Here is a 26432-nt window from a genome sequence, read left to right as displayed (position 1 = left end):
TCACATTTGCAATAAAAACTTTTATAATATCTTTATTATTATATATCTCATTGGCACGTTTCATGTAAATCACAGATCCAGAGGAGGCAATCTACACGCAGTTAATTATACATAATTTAAGTACGCTTATAAATATAAAGAGAGTATTAAGTTAAGATCTTTTTTAGGTGTCTAAGTATATGTTTACGCGAGCGTTACTTCTATAGTAACTTACGATAATTCCTCCGCGTAAACGGGGTTCTGTAGTAAAGCTCGCGTAAACGTAATATATGTATTAATCGTACTATGTGTATTAAAATAATTCCGACCGTAGAATGTCTCGGATGAGTATAAAAGTGATTTAGTCTGAGGCAGATATGTCATTATTAATCAATTAAAGAAAAGTCTGTAGATTTTCATATCTAGCCAAAGAGCCTTCTGTCTTAAATTCTAATGTCATAATTTCAATCTTACGCATACACACACATTTCGTCACATCGAGCGAAACAATGTTCGATCTGCCTCCAACGCAATTTGCGATACAAATACAAATAAATTCTTACACGTTTTCTAATAAATGCTCAAGACTGTTTATCCATTTTCAAATAATTTCAATTCCGAGGAAAGCTTCAATTCCTAACAATCATATACGTTCAAATTTATAACTCGTGATTATAAACTTAAACGTACTTATCGGCAGTTTTGTGATACACTGCAGTTTTATGAAAGAAAGGTTTTGCTGAAGTATCTAAAAATTTAGCTAAATACAGATCTAAAAATAATTTTGTCGCATTATCAAAATAATTATAGAACACTCAAACCGATTGCTAAAATGTCAAAATTTTTTACAACATTATCATCATACTTCAGCGACCTACTATAAATATTTTGATGGTGCAACAAAATTATTTTCGGATCTATATCTAGCCAAATTTTTAAATACTTTAGCAAAACCGTTCTTTCCGTGTATACGTACTTCTAATGTTTTAATAATTAATTTTATAATCCTCGTAAAGTTAGGCAATATCATATTCGTACCGGTTACGTTTTGTTTGTGGAACATCAAAAATGTAAAATCGGAGTATTACATCGCTTCTATGGCCGAGAAGACCTCTTCGAGTATCTTCTCGTCGAACGCCTTCGTCGTATCACAATGTTTAACTGAAGATCAGCATGTCCCTGATGTCGGTTGAGGCCGACGCTTGGCTCGACGCCGAACTCTTCGATCCTAATTCACCACCGTAAGATCCTGAAGACGCGCTGCTGGACGCGTCGGCTTTCGCAGATCCAGATCCGTTAGTAGAAGCCGACGATTTGCTGCTTGCTGATGCCGATCCACCGCCGGACGCGATTGCGTTGGAGGACGCCTGAGCGCTGGCGTTTGAGCCTGCGGGATAGCGAATCATTTAATTACGACCAGTCCCGACGCCACAGCCTCCGCCATGGACAACGCCGACGCCTTGGCCTCGGGGCTTAGGTCTGTGGAAAAGGGAACACGAAAAAGCTCTGTTACGATCACTCGTCCGATGGACATACAAACACATATGGATGTGGAGCTTTTGATCGGATTTCCCATCGGGATGCTGCGTGAGTTTTTTATCATTTTTCCAGCCAATGACGTTCATAACCAATGGATGAAGGTGCTGGGAACGTGCGCGATAATGAGATACCTGATGTTCTGCGACTTGGGAATTGATTTGCGATGACGGTGAACGACTGGTTTTCGTCAGTTCGGTCATTAATCGACAATGATATAAGACTGAATAATTTTTCATCTCTTGTATAATACGCGAGATGAATTACGCGCTGGAGATTGTTAGAGGAAAGACGCATCGTTTTGTTCGTCGACGCATTTGTTCGACGATCATCTGAACGATGAATATTTACATATAATAGGATGTTACGTGTCAAAGATAAACATCGACAAAGCATTATATAATGACGGTAACAATTAAAGGAAGTCGTGCTTATTACTAATAAAGTAGTGACTATTTTAGCTGCCAGTTTTAAATACTACGCGCTATGCAACGGCACAAATTAACGAATTTCCCGAATTTGGAGATTTACATGCGTTTGACACGTTAATTTTTTTCATACAGGACATCACACACAACACATATATAAATCTTTACGTATAAACGTAAAACACATATATACCTCCTCCGACAGATCCGCCGAGTCCACCTTGACCACCATGTCCACCATGTCCACCGGCATGTCCCGCTCCTTTAACGCTGTCTCCGTATCCACCGAGGACACCACCGGAACCTCCAGCGTTAGCATTGGCATTACTATTGGCATTGGAAGAACCTCCAGCATGTCCGCTGGGAATGTTTGCACCACCGGTTCCATATGCACCGCCACCTTGACCGTAAGAGTCTCCGCCGTATCCCCCGTGACCTCCAGATCCTGCAAGAACGGGTCCATGTCCGCCGGATCCTCCCAAGTTACCGCCGGCGGCTCCGGCATTAGCGTTGGCGTTGGCGTTGGCTGCAGCATTGGCACCGGAAGAACCTCCAGCATGTCCGCTGGGAATGTTTGCACCACCGGTTTCATATCCACCGCCACCTTGACCGTAAGAGACTCCGCCGTATCCCCCGTGACCTCCAGATCCTGTGACAACGGGTCCATGTCCGCCGGATCCTCCTAAACTACCGCCGGCAGCTCCGGCGTTAGCGTTGGCGCCAGCGTTGGCGACGGAAGAACCTCCAGCATGTGGAGCGGGAATGACTGTACCACCGGTTCCATATCCACCGCCACCTTGACCGAAAGAGCCTCCGCCGTATTCCCCGTGACCCCCAGATCCTGCGACAACAGGTCCATGTCCGCCGGATCCTCCGAAGCTACCGCCGGCGGCTCCGGCGTTAGTATTGGCATTGGAATTAGCACCAGACGAACCACCGACTTGTCCACCATAACCTGCACCGGTTCCGTGACCACTAGGAACTCCCGAAGATCCGCCTATGGGTCTATATCCGTCAGAACCAACTAATATCGGAGTTTGCTTGATCGGTCCGTATCCTCCTCCAACACCACCGGCTCCAGCGCCCGCTCCAGCGCCGGCGTTGGCATTGGCGTTGGCGTTGGCGATAGCGCCAGCATTACCTCCGAGCGAACCTGGAAATCCTACTCCGGCTGATTGTCCGGGGTAAGTGGAAGGAATGCCTTTGGGTTTCTCGCTCAAAATATCCGAACTTCCCAGTTGATAGTTCACTCCTTCTCCTCCGCCATGGGATACGCCGCCATTGAGAAACGGATTATTCACGCCTATCGGTTTTTCTCCGATGACACCAGCTTCCGCGTTTGCGTTGGCAGCAGTATTGCCATTGGAAAACCCGACAGGATTTAAGAAGGGATTGTTAGCGCCGATCGGATGACTGTCCTGCCCTGATGATTGTACTGGATAGATCGAACCACCTTGTTGTTGATATTCTTGTTGTTGATACCCTTGTTGTTGATGCCCATGTTGTTGGTACCCTTGTTGTTGGTACCCTTGTTGTTGGTGCCCTTGTTGTTGGTGCCCTTGTTGTTGGTACCCTTGTTGTTGGTACCCTTGTTGTTGATACCCTTGTGGTTGATAACCACCGTGTCCCCCCAGGACACCTCCGCTGTTTCCGCCTGCACCAGCCTGAGCATCAGCATTGGCGTTAGCATTTGATCCCGCGCCGCCTAAGAATGGATTGCCTTTATATCCAGGATGCGTTCCTTGAACGCCGCCACTTCCGTAGCCATCAGCTGTAAAGAAATATTTAAAATATATTAGTTTTCTCTTATCATATTTGTATAACATTACGTATGATACATGAAGATCGATACATGAAGACATGCTATATACAAGTATGAAGATTAAAATAACACGCGTGATACGAAAATCACGAGGTTTATGCTCTCAGTCTCAGTCACGCTTAACATCAGATTCGTTCCGTGTCTCTTCCATTTAGAGTGTGTGTCATGATGGAGGAAAACAGCGAAAGTGCATTATCAGGCGGCGTCCTTGTTTCTTGTCGTCGTTACAGAAATATTTAATTAAAGAACATCTTAAAAACTGAGATTTTTAACCTTCAACTCGAGTATAACACACAAAACGGAAAATGTTTTCCGTTTACACATATTCTTGAACACATATAACTTCCGTCCAACGTAAAGCGTAAGATGTTTTGATCGGCGAAGCGAGGAGTACATGAAACGATGTGCACGTTAATTATGTAAATTAGCTGTACACAAAGAAACTGATTAATTATTCACGAGTATTTTGAGTGGCCCTTATCCAATTCGAATTTCATTACCAATTAATTACCAACATTGTACGCCCATACAATAAGACATATACAAAGAGTAGCACAGAGGGCAAAACCCCAGGTAGTCAAATGACATCAAATGGCGTATTAATAACGTCTTAATGAAATCTCTTACGTCAATAATACGTCATTAAGACATCTTTAGACGTCATCCTGCTACCTACGACGATTATGACATAGATTCTATGAAGAATTGCGTAAAGACAGTGCAGAAAAGTCATGGAGCTGCCTTCAGTTAGTGCATAGAAGTCGATGACGACACGATGACTTTCGAGTGCGCTCGATCATGAAGTATCACCTGGACTAGGCCCCGCCGGCTCCTCGACGATGATAATCTCGACGGGCTGTTGTCTCGCTTTGCCGTAATTCGGACGACGGTGGTGATGGTGGTGATAGGGCAGACTCGGACGATGATACGGCGGGTATTGCGGGGTTTCCTCGACAACGACAATCACATCTTCCTTACCTGCTCCATGTGGCTGGTAGGGTACCGGATGGATTACAGACGGGGATGGTCGAGCGAGTGGCAGCGTGTTTACGGGAATGACTTCTATTCTATCTACTTCTCCGCCAGGATACTTATCGGGAATCACGCCGCCACTAGACAGGACGTTTGCACCAGCGTTCGCGTTAGTATTACCGATGTTCTGGGGCAGGGAAGGATAATATGAGGGACCAATCGGCTGCACTCCGCCACTGCCGATGGCATTGGCATTCGCATTCGCGTTTGCGTTAGCGTTAGCGTTAGCACCGGACTGAGAGCCACCGTAACTTCCGTAATTCGTCGGTTGATGGACTGGATGAGAATCGCCAGGGTAATAACCGCTGGTCCCTCCATTATTGCCGTAATACCCCCCGGGAATTCCCGAGGAACCTACGTTAAAAGCGCATCATTTGTTAACGTGTTGATGATAATGATAAAAATGATAATAATAAAAATAAAAATTTAAACGCATATTTGAATAAAAAATACCATTGTTAGAAATAGTTCTAGAGAATTAAAAAATTGTAGTTATTAAAGTAACTTATACAGCATAAAGAAAAGTCGGAATTTTGTCAAGATATCTCAAGATGCTAAAAAATCATAATATCTCCAAGATATCTCATATGCAATAGCATAGAATATCCGGATAATATTTTTAAGATATAATAATTATAATATATAAGGAAAAAATATTTTAAGACTTTTATTATTGTTACTTCTCAATCGGTCTAACATCCTGTTTAAACCGCACGCTTTAAAGGAAGTTCAAAACTCTAGAAACATGTCTTTATTTGTGTACATACGCGACAGCATACCTTGTACGTTACTAGACGCTTGCGCGTTTGCGTTCGCATTCGAACCGCCGTATCCTCCGTATCCGCCAGCTTGAGCATCCGCTTTCGCTGAAGCCGAAGCCAAGCCGCCGCCGCCGCCGCCGCCGCCGCCGCTGTTCGCCGTCGCCGACGACGAGGCCGAGGAGAATCCACCGCCGACCCCAACAGGCCCGAAATTCAAATTTCCTCCTAACGACTGGGCATTAGCCTGGGCATTAGCATTGCTACCGCCTTTAGGCTTCAAGAGTCCCAACGGGTCCAACAAACTGCCGATGTTGCTGCCAGCGACCAAATCGCGTATTACGCCTTTACAAATAAATTAATAAGATTATCCAAAGTGACGTTGTATGATAACGTTATTTACGACTTTTTTCTGCACATTCCGTGATATCTTCTCTTTTATCGATTAATTCCACTAAAAATTTATTATCTTGTCAGAATATTTAAATTTATAGAAAAAGTCAATAGTTATTTTGATTCTTTTTAATTTCGCAGAAAAAAGCAGAAGTTATTTCGGTGTGACATAATCCTCTCAAATAAGACATTAGGTCATCATTATATAAATATATGGAATCTGGCCATAACATTCCTCTTAAATCTTAAGTTGTGAAGCAAAAGGAAAAAAAGATTTAAAACTCACCAGGCTTCGCAGAGGAGTCCTTAATCGAAAGCAGCACCACTACCGGCACCAAACACCTAAACAACCTCATGATGTGATTTTCACTTCCGAAATTATTAAAAAAACGTCCGTTATTCGTTTATCACGCACGTATCCCTCCTTGTTTTTATCTGTCTCGCCGATGGTCGGAGAGTCAAGAGCGACTGAAGCTCCCGCACGAGGACAACATCTTATATACGTCACACGCGTGGATTTTACGTCGGACAATAATTGACCCCTCTCTCTCTTTCTCTCTCGTATCGCGTTCTCCGGTATATGATTTCGTTTAGAGGATTCCCTGCAATATTTCATTTCTACGAAATTGACATTGATCCCAAGAAACATTGCATTTTAGAGCAGTATACTTTTTTTGTGCTAAAAACTTCACGCAAACTATGCAGTTATAACATTGGATATAAACGTTACATCGAATACCGATAATTTTGAAAATGGTTGATGAAAGCTGATCGAACGACAACAATTTTGCCGCTTGATTGTGATTTGTAGAGTCGGTTATCAAGGTCTACTCATTTCGGTGAAGTATTCATTTATTTTCGCTCCCGGGTTATTCTTTTCCGTTTATTGAAGGATGCAGTAAATATGAACAATCCAATAAAAAGTAATGTGTTTTTACGATTTTATGTTAGCTTTAGCTGTAAATAATAAAACTTCGGAAAAAATATAAAAGAAGGACTAGGGGAAAAAGAGAGAAAAAAAAGGGAGAGAAAAGCAATATAGTAAAAGAAGTTGTTAGATTCATTTACCAGTTTTTTTCTTAATTTTTTAACGCGTGTGAATAAATAAATCAATTTTCTTTTGCAACCCATTTCGAAGTTTCTTATTTAGAGAAATAATTGCAAATATTTGTATTGAGCGGAAATATTATTTCTGATAAAATAAAGACACACTAACTACTCCCGGCTCTTGCATAAGCAATAAATTTAATACCTAAGAAAAATATTGATTCCCAAACAGTCTTCTTAGCGATGTGACAAAGTCATTTGCAATTTAAGCAGTCAAGATGACATATCTCGCAAGCATGTGTATGGAGATTTCACTGAATTCTGTCTCCTCTTTATACCGATGACTATACGACAATCAATAATCGTATAGCTAAAGAATTGAAGATATATATTTTTCACAAATTTAAGCGGAATGTAAAATGACAATAAACGGCATTCAAGTTTCTATAATTTATCTTATAAAGACATTTTAATTATTTTGTTAATTAAATAAAAAAATTAACGCTTATTGGTGTACTTTATTTTAAATTTAATATAATAATATCTTTTGTACAAATTATTATTTATTGTGTTGATCTTTCTAAAAGAGAAATATTTTGTGAGTGTAGCAAAAGAGAACTCGAGAAAAAAAATTGGCTCATTAATACAGACAAGCAATGACTAAACGTTACAAAAAAAGAACAATCTATCTTTTCTCTGTCTTTTATTAACATAAATAATTACAACCAACCTACGTAGTATAGATACATATCCGAGTAAGCGTTGTCCATGAATTCAAATCGTATAAGCGCGATGTGATCGTAAGTAACCGAGATAAATTGATAGAGAATTGACAATATCAATAATTAATATTAATAATTTTTTTACATCTCATATTACTCGCTAAATATTCGTAAAAAGTCAAATTTAATAATAATTATTAGAATAACTATACGAGAAGGGGATATAAAAAGTAATATATGCAGGGGAAAACCAATGAATAACCAGGAAATAACGGGCTAATATTTTGAAATAATGGAAATAAAAATTGCAGTCCTCGAAACACTCTCTTTTGCAGTGACAAATTTGATGACTATGGCAATGAAGATCTATATTAAGTCAAGGAAAGAATATAATAAGATGGAAAAAAAAGGTTAATTGAGTTCGAGTTTTTCTAAATTCAATATATTTGTATGTAATTATATATCGGTATACTTTATGCAGAGTTTATCAAAAATATGTTATCAAGGTTTTTATACCTAAATTAAATTAAAGACAAATTTTATTACAGTTAAAAAAGCAACAAAGAAATACTAAAAATCTCAAAAATATTAATAAAAATATTTATAGTGAGTTTTATGTTAATGAAACTCGGCTGGTATCATTTTTTAACATTAATCTCGAAAAAATAAATTTTTGAAATTGCTTCGTAGAGATAATATTTAATTGATAATTTCGAAAAATTATTAAAGGATATTATTGTTTAGTGAGCACATTATGGTGAAGTAATTACGTCTGCGGTCAAGTCGGTATCAAGCAATAGTCAATTTAACCAGTCACAAACACGAAGCTATTTCGTAAATTCTTCCTCAAGCTTCTTGCGAAACCTGTATCGTTCCGGTTCTTCAAGGTCAGGTTCAATGACTGGCCATCGATGAATTAACTGCTTGCAGAAATCCGGTAACGCCTAAAAAATCGTAAAACTTAATTGTAAAATCACGACTTGTAATATCTATAATAGTTAAGTATATCCGATTTAGTTGTACAATATTAGGAGATGCAAATATATTCGTTATATCTATCAAATTTTGTTGTATATACATACTTTGTTTAAACTGATTCTATAATTGCAAATTGAAATCATTAATGCTAATTTTGTGGGAAGATAAAGAGATAGAAACATACTCTTTCTTTTTTTATAGTGTTCAACTATTGCTTGTCTGTATTCGTGAATCAAATCTTCATATAATATGTACAATATGTATACGCAAATCTAAATAAAATTTGAAATAAGGAGGGAAGAGGGAAGAAGCAGAATTGGAAACGGAGAGGGGAAATGATAGAATAATAAGTTAAAACGTTTAAATAAAAGAATCTGGCCCAAGTTAAATACAGGAAAGAATTAGAAAAGCAAACATAGCAATGAGAGGGGGTTGGAACAATTGGGAGAAAATGGAAAGTATGACACTCGAAAATATCATAAAGAAAGAATTTAAGGGAGAAAATTTAAAATTACAAGTTAAAAAAAACATGGAGATACAAAGAGAAAGTAGAAAGTAAGGAAAATGGATCTTACTGAGAGAAGATAGAGGAAACAGCTAGAAGAGCAAAGAACTTATCGAAGTAAGAAAAAAACAGAATTACAGTAATGAGTAATGAGGGAAAAAGAAATGGAGGTGATAAGGAGAAAACTGCAGGAATACATTAAGGTGGAATGGACGAAGGTAGAATAGAAAGAAAATTAGAAAAAGGAAATAAAAGGAAAAAAGATAGTAGAGAAGTAGAGGATAAGAGAGTCGAAGTGCAACAAATGGTACAAAGAGATATAGACAACGGAATTATCGAAGTATAATATTTGACGAAAGAATGAAAAAAAAAGATAAGCAAAGATAGCAAGGCTGGGGAATAGAGTCAAACAGTCAAAATATTAAGAAAAGGAAGAAAAAAGAAATACAAACTGTGTATGGTTGGAGAGTTGAGACGTGGTAGCACGCATTGAAGGAATATAGCGAGAGGACAGACATATAAATTTAAGAATAGATGATAGAGATATTACGAAAGGAAGCAGAGGAGACAGAACAAAAGGGAGAGAGAAAGTAGAGCAAAAAAGAAAAAGCAACAAGACGGGCAATAATAAAACAAAATAAAATAAAATGTGATATAAATGACATTGATAAGTTTATAATGTAAAAAATAGGTATTTATAATATGTTACTTGTTCATATGTGTATATGATATATTTAATATATAGAATTATTTTATCTTTCCTTTTTTCATTCTTTCGTCAAATATTTCGGTAATTCCGTTATTTATAGGGGAAGGTGCTGTACCTCGGAACACTTTTAAGTTTTTGATTTTTCTGAACCACAGTTTTAATTTAAAAATTTTGAAAAATATATATTATTAAAGTACATATATATTTTTTAGTATTAAAAAAAACCCAAATTTTTATTACTATCTGGTAAGAGAATACAGCAATTTTTTATAACTGGAAATTTTGTTTCAAGGTACAGCAGCTTAATGTACCTCGGAACACTCCCTTTTGTACCTTGGAACACCTATGAAAAATGTTAATTTAAAAAAAAAGTAGGATTTTTTCAAAGAAATATAATATTTTATTAAATTTAGTTACATTTTGGTCAATTATTAAACTGAAAGTGACAATCAAATCTAACGATCAGATAAATCATTATCGTCATAAATAAAAACAACCGTTCATAAATTTTATTTTAAGTAATCTTGCGTGTTTTTCTTAACTGGTTTTATTTTTCTCTCTAATAAAATATTCTTATTAATAAAATATTTATTAATAAAATAAAACAAAAAGGCAAAGATAAAAATAAAATAAAATAAAATAATATTAACGCTTAATTCTAATAAATTATTTAAGCATCTTTTAACAAACAATAAAATTTTACATTATATATTTTTGTTGCTTCTCTCACAAGTGAGATACTTTCGTCGTTTCAGTTTCTAAAACTGCATTTACAGCAGATATCAGAGCTTCAGCATCCGGATTTGGCCTTTTTATTCCGCGTTTACTACGTGGCATGGTAGCTATAATACAAACAAATAGCTTCCAATTACTTTAGCTGTCAATAAAAATGGAAAAAATTGTAGTTAAACAAATAATTAAAAGTTATATAAAGATAACAATCAGCTAATATACTTTTAAAATAGCGTTTCAAGGTACATCAACCGTCATGTTCCAAGGTACATAGAAATCAATTTGTAATAAAAAGTTAGTTAACAGCTTATATGTTATAAATGAGGTTATAAATAATTTACTACATTATTCTACATATTTGACACATTCTTACTAGCCTTGGTTGATAACTATATCTTTATTATAAAAAATTACAAAAATCACAGTACAAATCTCAATTTTACTTTACGCGTCATAAAATACAAAAGTCGATATAACTTACGTGTAAATAATCACAACGACACAAAACTACAGATTTAAAGAGATTATCAAATAACTCAACAATTAGTACTATAAACTATTGCCAGATGCGAACACTATTCGATTATGACAGAGTGTTCCAACGTACAGCACCTTCCTTTATCTCTTTGTATCATTTTCTGTACTTCGATTCCCTTATCCTCCGCTCTCTTTTTTCCCTTTATATTTCCTTTCCTTTCTATATGTAATATAGGTATAGAAACGGAAGTTATTGTAACTCTTCGGGGAGTCAATAAAGACACCTGACTAACTAATAAAATTTAAAATACATAAATATATAAATATATAAATTAATATAAAATATAAATATAAATATACAATGTATAATATAAATAATGTTAGCACTTAAAACATTAGAAACTGTAGTTCCTGAAGAAGAATTAGAGTAAACAAAACAATAAGCGTTTGAATTTTCCTTTAATTATGTAGTGAATCCGTTATCAAGTAACATACGTAACTCTTTTACATAATTAATTTCAGATTCCCCTATTAGAAAAAGAGAATCCGTTGATCGTGAATTTAAAACAGCGTTACTCAGAGTTGGTTGAATAATCAAACGGAGCTCGATTTCGTTCCACGTATATTCGTAAGCGGCCGGAAAATAAACAATTATCTTTGATGATAATACGGTCGGCCTCGTCGCTAATCATAAATACAGATATTCGTATACATGAACGCTCGATCTTCACTTTGCAATAGTAGTTCGTTATTTCCATTTGCGTCATTATAATGACGGATGATAAGCGCGTGAACAAGCTACTTGATTCTCGAGTATAAATGTTTATCTTCAGCTAATGACTTTCTAATCTTTAATTCAAGCTGTAGTTCCATGTCAATTGGTCCACGAGGATTCATCGTGCATGTCAATAATCGGGGAATCCCCATGATGTGGCCAAAGCAAGCTTGTGTCATAAAATAAATGACATCTTCATCTTAAAATTATTTATTTTATCCATAAATGTAATATAAGAAATGCTTCTACATATATTTGGTGTGTAAATTTTGCGATAAATTAGTTTTTACGACGTCTCTCAAGCCAGTTGTTAAATATAAATTTTTATAAAACACATATATGTCAATTAATTCAAATCTGATTTATCAGTTTTTTATATTTTATTGTAAAAATTACCTGGTAGAAATTTGTGCAGTTTGACCGAACACCCAAGCAGTTACTATCTAGTATTAGTGACTAAGATTTTTCTTGATATACAAAAATATTGCATAGCCGCTGGGCAAAATAAGTTAAAGCAAGAGATGAAGTTATAAATGTCAAAGTTACAATTGTCAAAGATTGGAAGTGACGAATGAGAAAGATACACACGTAAATAAAAGATACGTGAGTAACAAAAAATGTTATTACTATATTTGTTTTATTTATTTTACTTATGTTATTAATAATATTAGTTTTATTCCTTAAAATTATTCAGATTATTCTGATAATATAAATAAAAGAATTAAATAGCTTTGATACAAAGTCTAATGAATATTTTAATGAAATATAGAAGATACAAAAATGGATAGTGTCATATAGAATACCTCATTTACACAATAATAAATTATTAAAAATATTAAAATACAGATATATGATTACATTGTCCTTTTACTGTATGCTAAGTAACTGCTAAGTAACTGAATTCAGAATTTGTACGTCTTTTCTGTGCAGTAATTGCGCGAAAAGCGTTACATCTTGATTGGAATCCTATAAACAGTTTTCTGTTCAGTTACTAGAAAAAGTCAGTATAACTGCCCAATAACAAATAAAAAACTGCATTAAAATAGGCATATTATTTATTCTTAAATAGTAACTTTTTTAACAACAAACATTTCTACTAGAAATCATATAATGACAATTATTTTTATTAGAGATCAGATAACAAAGAGAAATTTTTAGAAATTTAATTTCTTAGAAAGAAATTTCTTAATTAGTAATTTAATTAATAACTTGACGCTAAGAAAGATACATGACGTAAAAAAGCAATGATTCAATCGAAGTCGTGAAAAGAATGAATCAAGATCGAATGAATCGAAATAGAGAATGCCAATATTACAGAATAAAGTCACACGGTGAATGCAAAGCCCACGGAAAGCCGTCGAGTATTTTTAATGACTCACCTGTTACGGTGCAGCTCACAATCAGCCGAGCAACAAAATTTGGTCAGGAAAACCCAACCGTTTGGCTTACGTGCTGTAACTGCGGTATTCGCTATACTTGACGATACACGACGAACAATGACGTAATTCATGTATTTCCGTGGGCAGCGGACTATTAATCATACATTGTTTAGAATGGAATTGTTACTGTCGTCGGCATTTACAGAGATAATGTATGGCGTGTATTGTACATTACATAAATATTTCAATAAAGATACTAATTAATTTATAAAATTACTGAAATTATTATTACGTAAATTATTGTAAATACGTGAATTCTACACGGGGGGGGGAAGAACGGTTTTGCGGAAGTATGTAAAAATCTAGCTAGATACAGATCTGAACATAATTTTGTTGCACCGTCAAAATAATTATAGTAGGCCGCTGAAGTATGATCAATCATCATTGATCATAAAGCTGTAAAAAATTTTGACATTTTAGCAATCAGTTTGAGTGTTCTACATAATTATTTGGATGTTCCAAAATAATTTTTAGATCTGTATCTAGCTAAATTTTTAGATACTTCAGCAAAACCGTTCTTTCTGTGTACTATACGAAATAAGTGCACATTTTCGAGGATGTAATTCCAACAAGGTCGCACCTAATAAATCGGCGACAATGTAATTTTGCTTCTTTAATTATTAATTATTGTTAACCCTCCGTCTGCATACGTTTTTTTTCTGCATCCTCAGAATGTATACGTTGGTCTATCACACGTTCAACACTATTTTTCCTACTTTAAAGTATTTTTAAAAATCTTAAAAAAAAATATGAAACATCTGTCTATATTGTAGTTGACGATTTTATAGTCATTTTGATAAACATCGTTTGTTTAATATTTTCTGGCAAACCTACAAGTTTTACAGTTAAGAACAGATCATCATTTTGGCTCGGATACCGTATTATAGACCTACGTATACAAACGGAGGGTTAATTAACAATAAAAGAAGCAAAATTACATTGTCCCCGATTATCAGGTGCGATCATTGTCTAAACAAAATTATTTTTTAATCATTATTAACGTAGGTTGTTGTACGTCCTATTGAACATTTATCGTACGAATGAATGGATTTTTTCAGCGCATCTTACCGCCAGTTATCAGTAGGTATAATAACGTTTTGTTACGGCTTGTCTAAATTGCAACGATTATCCGCGCTTGCTTCGCGCCGATTAGCGCGCGTATGACGCGTTTGACTCGTACATAAAATCGCTGATATTGCGCGCAATGTCGAGGTCAAAGTCAATCTTCATTTTTCAATATTCTTATTTATTACTTCTTCCTAGTCCTCGTTTTATATTCCTAATGATGATATTACGTCACGAAAGTACGGAGCTCGTTTAATGTTTATTTGACGATCTAGTCGTTATCAAGACGGCTCATGTATTCTGCGTATTTTACGATCGTCTGATCGATAAGTTTGTCATTAATTAATGTAAATATACAAAATATCAGAATTTATTGTCTCAATTATGAATAATAAGCAATTTGTATTTTTTCTTATTGCACCCAATTATTCGCGAAATTTTATGTTTCCGCTGTCTTTATAATGTAAAATCGAACGCACAATTATAATTAATCTTAAACAATTGTAGAGTACGTATTATAAATTATTAGCAGTACAAATATTATAAACAACGAGACAATTAATATCTATAAATTAATATCTATAAAAATTTAACATTTATTATATTAATATTTATTATTATTAATTTAATAATATTATTAATATTAAAGAAATAAATGTAAATAATAACTATGATAAGTAAAGTAGAGACGCAAATTATTTTTTATTTAATACTTTATTTCATAGACAGAACAAGTACAGAGGTGGACGCAATACTTGGTCTGGATTGCACAAATTACACAAACAATTTACTAACTATAAATAAAATCTTTTTAGAAATAGGAAGTTTGAGATTATCGAATCTCTTAACAATTGTTTAATTAAAAACGCCGCAGTCATATACATATGTTAATATAACGATCATAGAAAAATATGTGAAGGCTTTTTGTCGTAAAACTTATCTCATGTCTACTAATACTGTAACTAATTCCTCACAAATAGATTAGGTAAAAAAATTATACATTTCTTAAAATGTATTATAAACAGTTTTATGCCACATAAATTCTGTTCTTTTAGTGACAAAAAATTACGGAATCTATATCCACCTCTCTCACATGAGAATTACATTCTCATACGATGTAATGTTATTGTCATCTTTTGCCCGTTTGAAAATATAAGATCAGGTTTTCTCTCTACGCGAAGCGATCCTAGCTAATTCATTCGAAAATATAGTTGTCTAACATACATAGAATATATATATGATCGCTAGTGTAATCGTTAGCGTAATCGTAATCGTTATAGTTGACGTGTTCGCGAGAAATTGACTTTTCCAGCCTTTTTGCATCTGTCGGCACATTTATGTAGCGTAACAACAACAGTATGGCGATACTGAGTACTCGCTCATACACTGAGAAATAAGTATATAATTGTACTCAGAATTGGCGTTATCCGTTTAACTATATTTATCTATGGAAACAACGTACATATTATTCTATACATTATAGTAGATGATATTATAGACGGAAGAGATAGAGATTACAGTATTTACAGTAATATTCCGTCTCTCATGTAAATGCCTAATTCTTTAATTAATTATGAATGACATAAAAATTATCTGCACAGATTATTTACCTGACCTTTTCCAAACAATAGATAAAAACAATCAAAAGGTAACTAATTTTTAATACAGACGTAAACTTTTTTAAAAAACATTAACTAACTTTAATAACATTACGTTATTAAAGAACATAATGAAGTAAAGAGGGACGTTGTTAAAATAAAATATGTCTCTCTATTAAGATATCACATTAAGTAATACTTTTTTAAAAGTTTCTCTCACAGTGGACGCTTGCGAAATAGTAAATATTCCTCTCTAAGACGGATATACATTCCATATCTTCAAAGAATCTCTAAAACATCACGGAAAGTATATTCAGAAAGATATGTTTAACGCACGATTCACGCGCGATTTGTTACGAAGAATTTCCACGCGAGATAACATCTGTATTTCCCGATTGGCTCGTTATCCGCGTATTTATGCGCCATTGTATTAGAAAAATAAATTACTACTTCCAGAATTAAATAGAGGAATAATAATAAGCGCCACTGTGTCGAGACAATATGACGATTTGTCAATATCTTCAATTTTATAAAATCATTGTTTTTATATTATTTGAACTAAAATAGATTTAAATGTGAGAGAAAGAAAAAGAAATTAGAAAATAAAAAACGGAAATATTTAATGTCTCTTACAACCTCAATTTATACGTATTAAATAGTCTATGCTTATTTAAAATTTTCAATTCATTAAATTGACTCTTATTTTACAACGTTAGTAATTTTTTTACGTTAATGTATTTTGCTGTCGGGCGAAATACTTTATTATTGAACAAATTAATTCTAAAAATTTATTCCCGAAATAGCCACCTTTTTTGCTTCGTTTTTAAGGTAGACTTGTGTCGATAAAAGGCAAAAGAATTTATGCCTTATTGAGTATAATAAATAATATAATTAGAAAATTTTCGAAAATAGCTCAAATTATTCAAAATTGTGAAGTAATTAAGGCATGTTATCTCCTGTTAACTAAATTACCGAATATTCTGTCAAACATGAAGACAGAATATTTCAAACTTAAGAATCGGATAGCACTTGGTTTGTACTTTTATTAATCTGATATGTAAATTGGAAGTTTCTCTCGCATTTACATTCAAAAGCATGAAATGATATCGAAGTGTATCTTAAAGAGTGAATATATAATAGTGAGGAATACAATAGTGAAGAATACGAGGTAGAAGTAACATATAAATTAATAAAGTGATGGAAACGAACTTCTCACGGGCTTTTAATAAACTAAATCATGGAAAAAAGACGCATACGTAATATTAATCACAGTTATTCTTAATCTTAGTATGCTGCTCAATGCTGAGATAACTCGAATCTATCGCGCGTAAATAGAACGAGGTCACGCGTTCAAAAACTGATAGAATTATTGTTCCCCGTTATTGTCCGTTTAAGGCTGATGTAAAAATTCTTTCGCATTAAGGTTGAAAAATAAAAAATATGTTCAAAAACGCATTCACTAATTGCGATTAGCTAAATAGTTATATAAATAGTTATGAAATAATTCTATATATCATATATGTGCTATACCATTCAAATAATATAATATTGAAAAATACTCTGGTTACATAGAATAAAAACGTATTTTCTTGCGACCTCGTTCTGCTGTTACTACGATCGATACGTCGTCTCGTTTCTTCCTCCACTCGACAGCTTTCACGTAAGTCCTTGTTCTCACCCTCTCACCCTCGGTTCCTCGACTCACTCCAGTTCCGTATAAATTCGTCATCGCTTACTGCTCACGGCGACTGCACCGCCGTTTCCGGTTTAACCTCATCGATACACTCGTTCTGTTTGTTCTCTAATTCGGTCTTACGGACGAGAGCGTAGTTGTTCAGATACTCCACCACCTGCACGTGCCCGAAAGTCTCGGCTTCGTCGACTGGTCGTTTACCCCATCTAAAAACACGATATGTTTTTAAATTCAATTGCATGTAAAGATAAGAGCTACTGGAAACACATGAAAACGATTAATTCTAGCATAAAGAAAAAATATTAATCATTTAAAAAATTGTAAAAAAGAATTATAGAAAAAAATTAAATTCTAATTTAGAAAACATTAACTTTGAATGTATTAAATAATTTTGAATGTATTTTCTTATTCCGTACGTAAAAAGTGTGCTTTAAAACAATTATAATAGATTAATTATTCGTAATAATTGCGAAAAATGCGTTGTCAGATTATACCAAGGATTATACTCAATTCGTAAAATAATCATTGTAACTGGATCTTGAAGCAGTGCTCAAGTTCTACCTGTCCTTGGGATCATGTGGGACCCCGCAATGCTCGATCAGAAACTCGATGCAATCTAGATGACCTTCGCTGGCGGCCAAGTGCAACGCGGTTCTGCCATCGTAATCCGACAGTGTCATATCCATCCCACTCAATCGGTGTCTGAAATTATCGATAACAATCAAAACTAATATAACTAATATGTAATCTTCTAATATTTCTTTGCCTCCGTTAAATTTCATCACTGGTGCACATTTTCTCATGTACAGAAATATTATATGATTTAAAAAAACGCGCAACACAGTTTCGCGCATTTATCTTTATTAAACAGGTTCTTAAAAGAGTAACTCACCTTCTCATCGCTGTGACGTCACCACTGGCAGCGCTGAACAGAAGATTAACGATCGAGAGGCCTTTCGTTTCGTATTTGTGCCGTCTAGGATCTCTCTTATTCGTCGCGTGCTTCAGATTATCGTACCTGTAGACATATTATGAAATAGGTTTACCTAATAACGTCACGAGAAAGATAGGGCGAAGAAAAAGAGTTGAATTTCAGTTTCGATGACGTCTATGATCGACTATGACGTAAATTACAAGGAATTTTTTTTAGGTAAACAATTTGATTATTGATTAACTGTATCGTCACCTGTGGAAGTTAAATTCGCGCACGAGCTCCTCGCAGAACTGCACACCGCGACAGGAATTGCCGAGCGGATCCAAGGGTGGTGACCACGTGCAAATTCCCATAACGTTTGGAATTACCACGAGAAGGCTTCCCGACACGCCGGACTTGGCCGGTATGCCAACCTAAAATAAAATATAACACAGAATAAAATATAAAGCATCGATTTTCATCAAAGCTTTACGTCGATAGTGGCATCATACGTACAATAAATAAATTATTATCCAAACCAGATTACGTATCATGTCAACTAACATATTTACGCAGTAAAGCAACGCAGTAAAAGTTTTTTATACTAAACAGTTGCCAGTTATGGTTCTGAAAAGTCTGTTGAGCCTTTTAATTTCGTGTGTTCTTTGAACCATTTATTATTTTGATTTCCGAAGATATTACACGGTGCATTTTTCTTTTTTTAACTCACTTTGAACGCGAATTGTCCGCTATAGTCGTACATGCCGCAGCTGTGCATAAGGCTCAGGACATCGCGGACGCTGTCCGGTTTTAGGACCTTCTCCTCGGTAATCGGGCAAATGCCGCCGTTCGCTAATGTGGCTGCCATTATCGACATCGTTTCGCAATTTGCTTCCATAGCGCAGCACTTGCCAGTAAAAACAAAATTTATCGTCAGAACGTTACGTACGCACGAATACCCGAAATAGAAATAGAGGCGGTTTAGTCTGGTTCCTCAGTATATGTAACGTAGACAAAAGGGAAATTGAAAGATGTACCACGAATTAAACTAAAACAGACTCGTGTTTATTCAGTAAAAAGATATCGAAAACTATATTTAGCGTACATTCATAAATTTTTATTTTATTTTAATTTTTGTTCCCAATAATTAAAAATGAGTCCGTAATGCTTTAAATTGTTTCAACGACTACATAAGGAAGAAATATCTACCTGGAAATAGAAATCCATAACTTCCTGCAGATTCGTCTTTTCCGGATAGCATTTGTGCTCCCTCATGTAAAATCCTAAAGCGTAATTTCGATCGGCCGCCTCTCGCTCTGACAAAAAGACGGCGTTGTTAAACCCGAGATTCTCACCACCGGCCAATCTTTTGAAACAATTCATCGTGAAGTCGAATTTCTCGGCCAGGCCCATTTCCGGCTTGACTAACGTTTTCAAAAGCGAACAAATTAATATCGCACCAGCGTTGATCATAGGATTGTGCGGCTTCTCTAAAAAGATGTCCATTTGTATCACAAATTGATCGTATAAGTCAAAATAAAAATAATAATAATAATAAGCACTTCACACTTTGTCATTTTTTCCTTCATTTTTAATTAAATTTAAAATAACTTAAATACCAAATTTATTAATTGATTTTTTACTGTTATTCAAATTGTATCATTTTTTCGACCAAATAGTACATACTATTATAATCTAGTACGAGCTCGTTGAAATTTCTACCGGACGGCTCTTGACCAACGTACTGATGCACCACTTCGTTACCCAGCCTCTCTAAGGCTATCGCATAGGTCAAAGGTTTACTGCAGCTTTGAAGGGTGAACGGTATTGAGGTATCTCCAATGCTGAATCGCTGGCCGTCAATGGTGCACACGGATACGCCCCAATATTCCGGATTCATCTTGGCTAACTGCGGTATATAGGAGGCGACCTTACCTTCGGTGTTCGTTTTGCATTTCCAATAAAAATCCTCGATGTGCTTTGTGAAACCTGACCAGTCGGGAATTATAAACTGATGCCTGAACGCTCGCGAGATCAAGACGATATTGGGATTTATGATCCTGAAAGAAGAAACAGCGACGCATTAAAGACGTTTTCTTATCGTAGATATTTACAAACTTGGCTTTTTTCAACATTTAAATATTACATTAAATTCAGGAAGAAATATATTTGAAAGTTAAATTAAAATTTGCAAATATTTAAACATTATATACGTATAAAATTATATTAAAGTTCACGTTATGAAGAATATCTAGAAGTATTAAAGTAATGTAATATTTCGCATCTACTTAAAATACATGTATATGAGTTGTTTTTTGAGATCGTAGACTCACCTTCTGAATTGTTCTCTATCTAGCTTCTGCGTTTCGTGCGATATAGCTTTAGTGCGATCGTTATTCTTGGCGTGCTCTTTTTTCAGATTGTCAGTAAGTTCCTGAAGTCGAGGATCATTCTTCCGTAAGCCAGTTATCCTTAAAGCCTTAAATAAATTAATATAGATATTAATTTCTGTTAATATATATAACTATTTCACGAATTTATCTCTCTATGAAAATAGAATGTTGTTCCGTCTTACATACAGCTAGAAATTCCGCGACTGATACAAGACCGGTCTCCTCGTTCTTGAACATGTCAAATAAAACATCTTCGGCGTTCGTTGCTTGATCTTGATCTCGAGTGCTGTAAAACATTAAAAATATAGTTATTAAATTATATAAAGCGAATAACGCGTTTGTGAACAATGTACTAATTACAGTTAACAGACATTTTTCTCACAACTATTTTTCTATATTTTTAATTATATACACAATAATAACAAAATTATATACATATATAGCTAGAATGACTACCACATTATCATTATTTAACTCATTCTACAACTGTTACTTACAGTAATTATAAAATAAATGTAATATTCCATCTTCCATTTAATTAAATCACCGTACGTTTATAAACGTAAAAGTAAAACTCACCATGCATTGAAAATACAAGTAGAATAATAAAATTGATTATCTCGATAAGCAATAAACAAAAAGATTAGACATGAAGTTATTATGTCTGACATTTCATTAAATGGTAATTTTATGTTTAATTTTTCGTTCGTTAGCTTTAATGAAATTGTTATATCGACAAAATGGCACGGAATAAATACTGTGCTATTAATAAGCTATTCATGTCACGCAACGCATTAATGGCGCATAGTGTACTCACTACATATAATGGCTGTCGTGAATAAAGCTGTATTCGCTGTAAAGAAAAGCAAAAACGATTCTGCATTAGTGATGATAATAATAATTGTTAATGCGACTGTTACCTAAGAAAGCGTGCCAACATCCGGGTGGATCGATCATCTTTCTTCTCTACCCAGATCGAACACGCGATTTTCGATTTAATCGCGTAATCTTCGGAAAGCTTAGTCAACTGGAGATTAGAGTTTGCCTTGGAATCACAATCGTCCGACTCGATGTACGGCATAGTAATTGTCGTAGTCCAAAACTATTTTATTTTAACTGCGTAAACTGTTATACTTTTATTGTTAAAAATCAACAAACATTATATTTGTAAGTCTCGCAGGTATTATTAATTGCGATTTTTTACGTCGCGTTAAATTACGTTTATTTAATTCAAGTTTAATTTCGCAGATTTAGTTAGACAAACGTTTTTTGTTAATTCAATCTAATAAAATATGTGATTATTTCGCGTTGCAGCGCACCACAAAACACGATTAGATCTTTAGTTTTCTTCACATAATACAAGTTTGCAAAACGTTGTTAAATGTAATAGACTTTTTGTGCAAAATCTAAAGAACGTCTTATTGCTGTCTGGTTGCAGAATTACTCCGTCAAAGATATCACCGAGGTTCTTATAACACTCGAAAAAGAAAAAGGAAAACAAGTTTTGACGTCGACCCCCCACAATGATAAAAAATAAACCTTAAAATATCATTTACGTCAGGAGCAGGTGACATCTTGAGAGCGAGGAGCTACATGCAATTTGCATTCAATGACGAACAATTGTAACAAACAGAAACCGGTAACAAATAATTGCTTAGTATATTAGAGTTTATTAGAGCTAGAGCAGACAGCTCCGGTGGATAAAGGATTGAGATGTTAAAAATCAGCTCGACAGAAAAAGAATTTATGTTTGGAATTCTTTATAGATGCACAAGCTTGATTAAGTTATATGATGAATAAAGCATTAAATAATGTATGATGTTTAATACAAAATTATAATTAAATCGCATTAAAAACAGATGAATTTATTTTAAAAATATTGAAAATATTTATCTTGTAGTCAAGATTTAATTTTATCAAAATCAGGAATTGATTTTCTACAAAATCTGGGATTAGTTTAGGAATATTTTTATTTTTATATTTCTTTGTATCGCTTTCCAATTTATCTCTTCTAGATAACTCTCAATTCAATTCTTTTATAAAAAGAGTAATGTTAAATAATTGATATCGTTACTCAATATTTGTTAGAATCAATTAAAATTTTTAATTGATTCTAACAAATATCGAGTAACGATGTTAATTAGATACTCTTCAGAATAAGATAATCTTACCGATACGTTCTTAATGGTAATTCATTGAAATCATCGATCGTGTCGATGCAATGACCATTGAATTCAAAGTCGTCCATTGTTCTGACTTTAATAATTGCGGGTGAAAGAAACACAAATTAATATCACCACAGAAAGTACACCATTTTGAGAATATTTTACAATCTATATCATATCTCGCGTTTCCGTAGAGATCCCACTGCTTCAGTTTAGCGACAGATAAAATCACGATCTGAGAGATCTTATGTTGCTGACCGCGCTTAAATAATACACAATAACAACGCTCGACCTAATCAATTGCGATGGGTTAATAGATTGCAGTGCATGATATCGCATCGATAAACTTATTGCACGACGATCACTATGCCTTTCTATATGTCGGTATTGTTTGCCAGTTATCACAATTACGCATTCGTCCAGCGCAGCGTTCAAATTACGCGTTTCAGTGTTACGTTACGTTTATGTTTCTTATACAAGCCGTCGTGCGATACGCGATTAAAAAGATATATCAAAAGAAATTCTTGCGTTACTTATTTGTATGAAAGAAATATTATTATTTAAAAAATAGCTCGTAAAAATATGTATTAATTCGATGAAACTCTTCTACATTTTTTTTTGTTTAATTCTTTCTGAGAATTAAATAATCAATGTTAGGATGTTTCGTACCGTGTTTGAGGATGTTCCAATTTCACTGCGGCTCCAGAAACGGCAACCAAATTCGCTTTTCCGAGTCTCGTGGACGTTGGTATAGCAGCACGTTTCTGTAAAATCGTGGATATTCCGTTCGTTAACAAGTAGAAAATAAAATTGTAATTGTTTTCACAATTGCATAAAATAAAACACCGAATTGTTCAAATAATATTAGCCACAATTGAGATATTGTTCAACAAAACGTAGAAACACGCAAGGATTCCTGGAGTTTGTAATTAATAATTAAGAAATAGGTGAAAATGTATTTGTTCAATAAAATGAAAATTATTTTAAGACATTATGATATAATATTAATAAAATATAGTTTTTTTTATAGTCTCTAAACAAAGCTCTATGCATTTTGCATTATGTATGCGCAGACTGCATTGTTTCATTCGAGAGTTAAGTGAAAATTCGATTTATTGAAAAAGTTTAGTCCTTACGTACACATCAAACTACTTTTTTCTTTATTATATTAACTTAAAAAAAATTATTTCATTTTAATATTGATAGAAAACACATTTTTATTTATATTTTAATAATATAAGTTATAAAACAATCAGAAATTATATTAATCTTTAACAATAAATATTAATAATTGCTATATTAATAAGATGCTTTAGCAATTTATTAAAAGGATTAATTACACATTTCTAAATATGCCTGTAAATTAATAAATATAAAGTTTATAATAAGAAAAATTGTGCATTTAATTCGATAGTTGTGTATTTTTTTTATTAAATTTAAACTTTAAAATAAAACTGTTCGTATAGTAAAATATATTCATATCACAGAGAGACTATAATAGTTTCTTTATTTAAAAAAATTATTTTAAGCAGTTTCTAAATTATACATTTCGAGATGGTCACATAGAAGAATCGCGCTGGTTGCTAGGCAGCTCTGTATTGATCCTTCGATGAATCAACATCATAGTACTCTAAGCGGAAGCCTGTCACGTGTACTTTAATTCGGATCAGTAGGTTTGTATGTACACACATAAGCGTAATGAAAATTGAAAGCCCGACTAGATTGAAGAGCGAGATTACTCGTCTCTGAATGTCACTCTCACCGCTTGTTATGTAATCAATACATAACTATAAGCTTCACATACTCGTATCTTATCCATAGTGATAAAAATGTTAATAATAAAATCCAAATATTGCTTGACAATTCTGGGTAGATAAATAAATAAATAGATTTCTTATAATATAAGTGTCAAGACGTATTTATTAAATTTTTTCAAGATAATACACTATAACATAATTTAAATCCAGACTTCATAGTATATGCTATGTGATATTATAATATGCTCATTGTTAAAAATATGATCGCAAAACGATCAGTCAAATAATTGTAGTACATACTAATTATATTGCTTTTAATATAATTATCGGTGAATTTTAATCATTATCAAGCACGCATTAAGTGTAATAGTCTAATTCGAGCGTCTCGTTGGCGCAACATAATAGACATACGCGAGCTATGTGTCAAACTATTTCTGTCACCGATATAGGCCATTGCCACCGCCCACGTGGTTGAATCGAGAATCGGTCGTTTTTCTTCCTTAATACCTTAAGGGTGTATATCTAAATTACAACGTAACGAATAGATCTAATACGTTGATAAATGTGTTAACATTGAGTTGTAGGTATGTTACCATTATTGCGTAATACTTGAATCCGTAATCGCCATGTTTAATATTTACCTTACTAAGTCGTTTGTATGAATGTCGTAATTTTCGTGAATTTCCGTCGTTTAACGACTCGCTTTTGAATCTTTCCTATTTTTTTTTTTTACATGAGATATTCTTACCTTGTTGGTGGAGTACAGTTTCCTGAGCCCGTTCGCACCGCCTCTTACGAACTTCAGCATCCTCGCACCTTGCATCACCACCTCCCTTAATATCGACGCTTTCATCACTGATAACTTCGTATAATTTTATTCGACAACACTAATTCGAAACAACCGCAATTAATTCATGATAATTCGAAAAGTCTTAAACAATATAAAAAAAAATAATCGAACTGCTTCACATGAAAGCGAGATGTTTTAATTTGCAATCTGTATCTCGCACGTCAAATATTTAGCCAGATAAAATTTTCTTCTTGAGGGCTCGAATTTTCTGATCGATATCCCAAAAGATGTCCACCAAAGCTTCGCACTTTAAAACGCAAAACGCCCGTTTCTACACTATTTGATCCATATTTCAAGGTATAATTTTCCCCGACTCGAAGATCTAGTCCCTCAATGAATTCTCGATTGATATAGTCCGCGAATTGACACAATCACCTGTCGCAATTTTACCTGCGACAACGACGTCGCCGTCGAAAGACGACCCTCAGCGTCCCGACGACCAGCGTCTACTGCGCCGAGGGTCGTAGAGAAGGCGGGGAAGACCGGCCGGCGGGACATGCGCGATTTAGGGATGGTACAAAATTTCGCTATATAGCTAATCCGGAATATGTCACGGCGTATATAACTGACACGAATTATCCCGCGGGAAATAAAATCGCGGAACGGCGTCGACGTTCTCTTGGGGAAAGTCTGCTTATGACTGCTTGTGACTTGTGAAATGATTTT

The 26432-nt window shown here is 34.4% G+C and overlaps 2 protein-coding genes and 1 long non-coding RNA gene across 9 annotated transcripts; all 3 read right to left on the bottom strand.

Annotated features, from left to right (window-relative positions):
* Window positions 1–16: 16 nt before the first annotated feature.
* LOC139778404 (uncharacterized) lies at window positions 17–6439 on the bottom strand. 3 transcript variants are annotated; one of them, XM_071716318.1, is made up of 5 exons: window positions 6235–6435; window positions 5577–5900; window positions 4576–5151; window positions 2137–3714; window positions 17–1366 (listed from the first exon to the last, which is right to left on the bottom strand). In XM_071716318.1, the coding sequence occupies exons 1-5, from the start codon at window positions 6302–6304 to the stop codon at window positions 1137–1139; spliced, it is 2778 nt and encodes a 925-aa protein (XP_071572419.1). In that variant the 5' UTR covers window positions 6305–6435; the 3' UTR covers window positions 17–1136. The 3 variants fall into 3 exon arrangements, with proteins under 3 accessions (XP_071572419.1, XP_071572421.1, XP_071572420.1); XM_071716319.1 differs by having other exon boundaries at window positions 1319–1458; window positions 6235–6439; XM_071716320.1 differs by lacking the exon at window positions 4576–5151 and having other exon boundaries at window positions 6235–6430.
* Window positions 6440–7681: 1242 nt separating this feature from the next.
* On the bottom strand, window positions 7682–14471 carry LOC139778408 (uncharacterized). The gene is made up of 2 exons (XR_011719558.1): window positions 13273–14471; window positions 7682–8661 (listed from the first exon to the last, which is right to left on the bottom strand). It is a non-coding gene; the product is annotated as an uncharacterized lncRNA (long non-coding RNA).
* A 621-nt stretch (window positions 14472–15092) lies between these two features.
* Gls (glutaminase) lies at window positions 15093–26231 on the bottom strand. 5 transcript variants are annotated; one of them, XM_071716295.1, is made up of 13 exons: window positions 26157–26197; window positions 25665–25749; window positions 23829–23923; window positions 21812–21847; window positions 21181–21280; window positions 20935–21080; window positions 20288–20661; window positions 19811–20091; window positions 19332–19508; window positions 18875–19035; window positions 18581–18706; window positions 18250–18390; window positions 15093–17894 (listed from the first exon to the last, which is right to left on the bottom strand). In XM_071716295.1, the coding sequence occupies exons 2-13, from the start codon at window positions 25737–25739 to the stop codon at window positions 17735–17737; spliced, it is 1872 nt and encodes a 623-aa protein (XP_071572396.1). In that variant the 5' UTR covers window positions 25740–25749; window positions 26157–26197; the 3' UTR covers window positions 15093–17734. The 5 variants fall into 5 exon arrangements, with proteins under 5 accessions (XP_071572396.1, XP_071572400.1, XP_071572395.1 ...); XM_071716299.1 differs by lacking the exon at window positions 21812–21847 and adding an exon at window positions 23166–23246 and having other exon boundaries at window positions 25665–26231; XM_071716294.1 differs by having other exon boundaries at window positions 25665–26230.
* Window positions 26232–26432: the final 201 nt, after the last annotated feature.

Source organism: Temnothorax nylanderi, unplaced genomic scaffold, assembly GCF_030848795.1.
Source record: "Temnothorax nylanderi isolate EJ_2023f unplaced genomic scaffold, tnyl_v1.0 TNYL_tig0182_pilon, whole genome shotgun sequence".
NCBI classification, from domain to species: domain Eukaryota; kingdom Metazoa; phylum Arthropoda; class Insecta; order Hymenoptera; family Formicidae; genus Temnothorax; species Temnothorax nylanderi.
The sequence above is the reverse complement of the archived record's forward strand: the minus strand, read 5'-3'. Positions and strand labels throughout refer to the sequence as shown.

Coding starts and splice junctions, on each gene's coding strand:
- Gls (XM_071716299.1), bottom strand. CDS start 25,769: ATGAAAGCGTCGATATTAAGGGAGGTGGTGATGCAAGGTGCGAGGATG. Junction 20,662..20,934: donor GATAGAGAACAATTCAGAAG/GTGAGTCTACGA, acceptor TTCTTCTTTCAG/GATCATAAATCCCAATATCG. Junction 17,895..18,249: donor CCACATGATCCCAAGGACAG/GTAGAACTTGAG, acceptor TCGTGTTTTTAG/ATGGGGTAAACGACCAGTCG.
- LOC139778404 (XM_071716318.1), bottom strand. CDS start 6,304: ATGAGGTTGTTTAGGTGTTTGGTGCCGGTAGTGGTGCTGCTTTCGATT. Junction 5,152..5,576: donor AGCGTCTAGTAACGTACAAG/GTATGCTGTCGC, acceptor CTTTTAACGTAG/GTTCCTCGGGAATTCCCGGG. Junction 3,715..4,575: donor GCCGGCGGGGCCTAGTCCAG/GTGATACTTCAT, acceptor ATTTCTTTACAG/CTGATGGCTACGGAAGTGGC.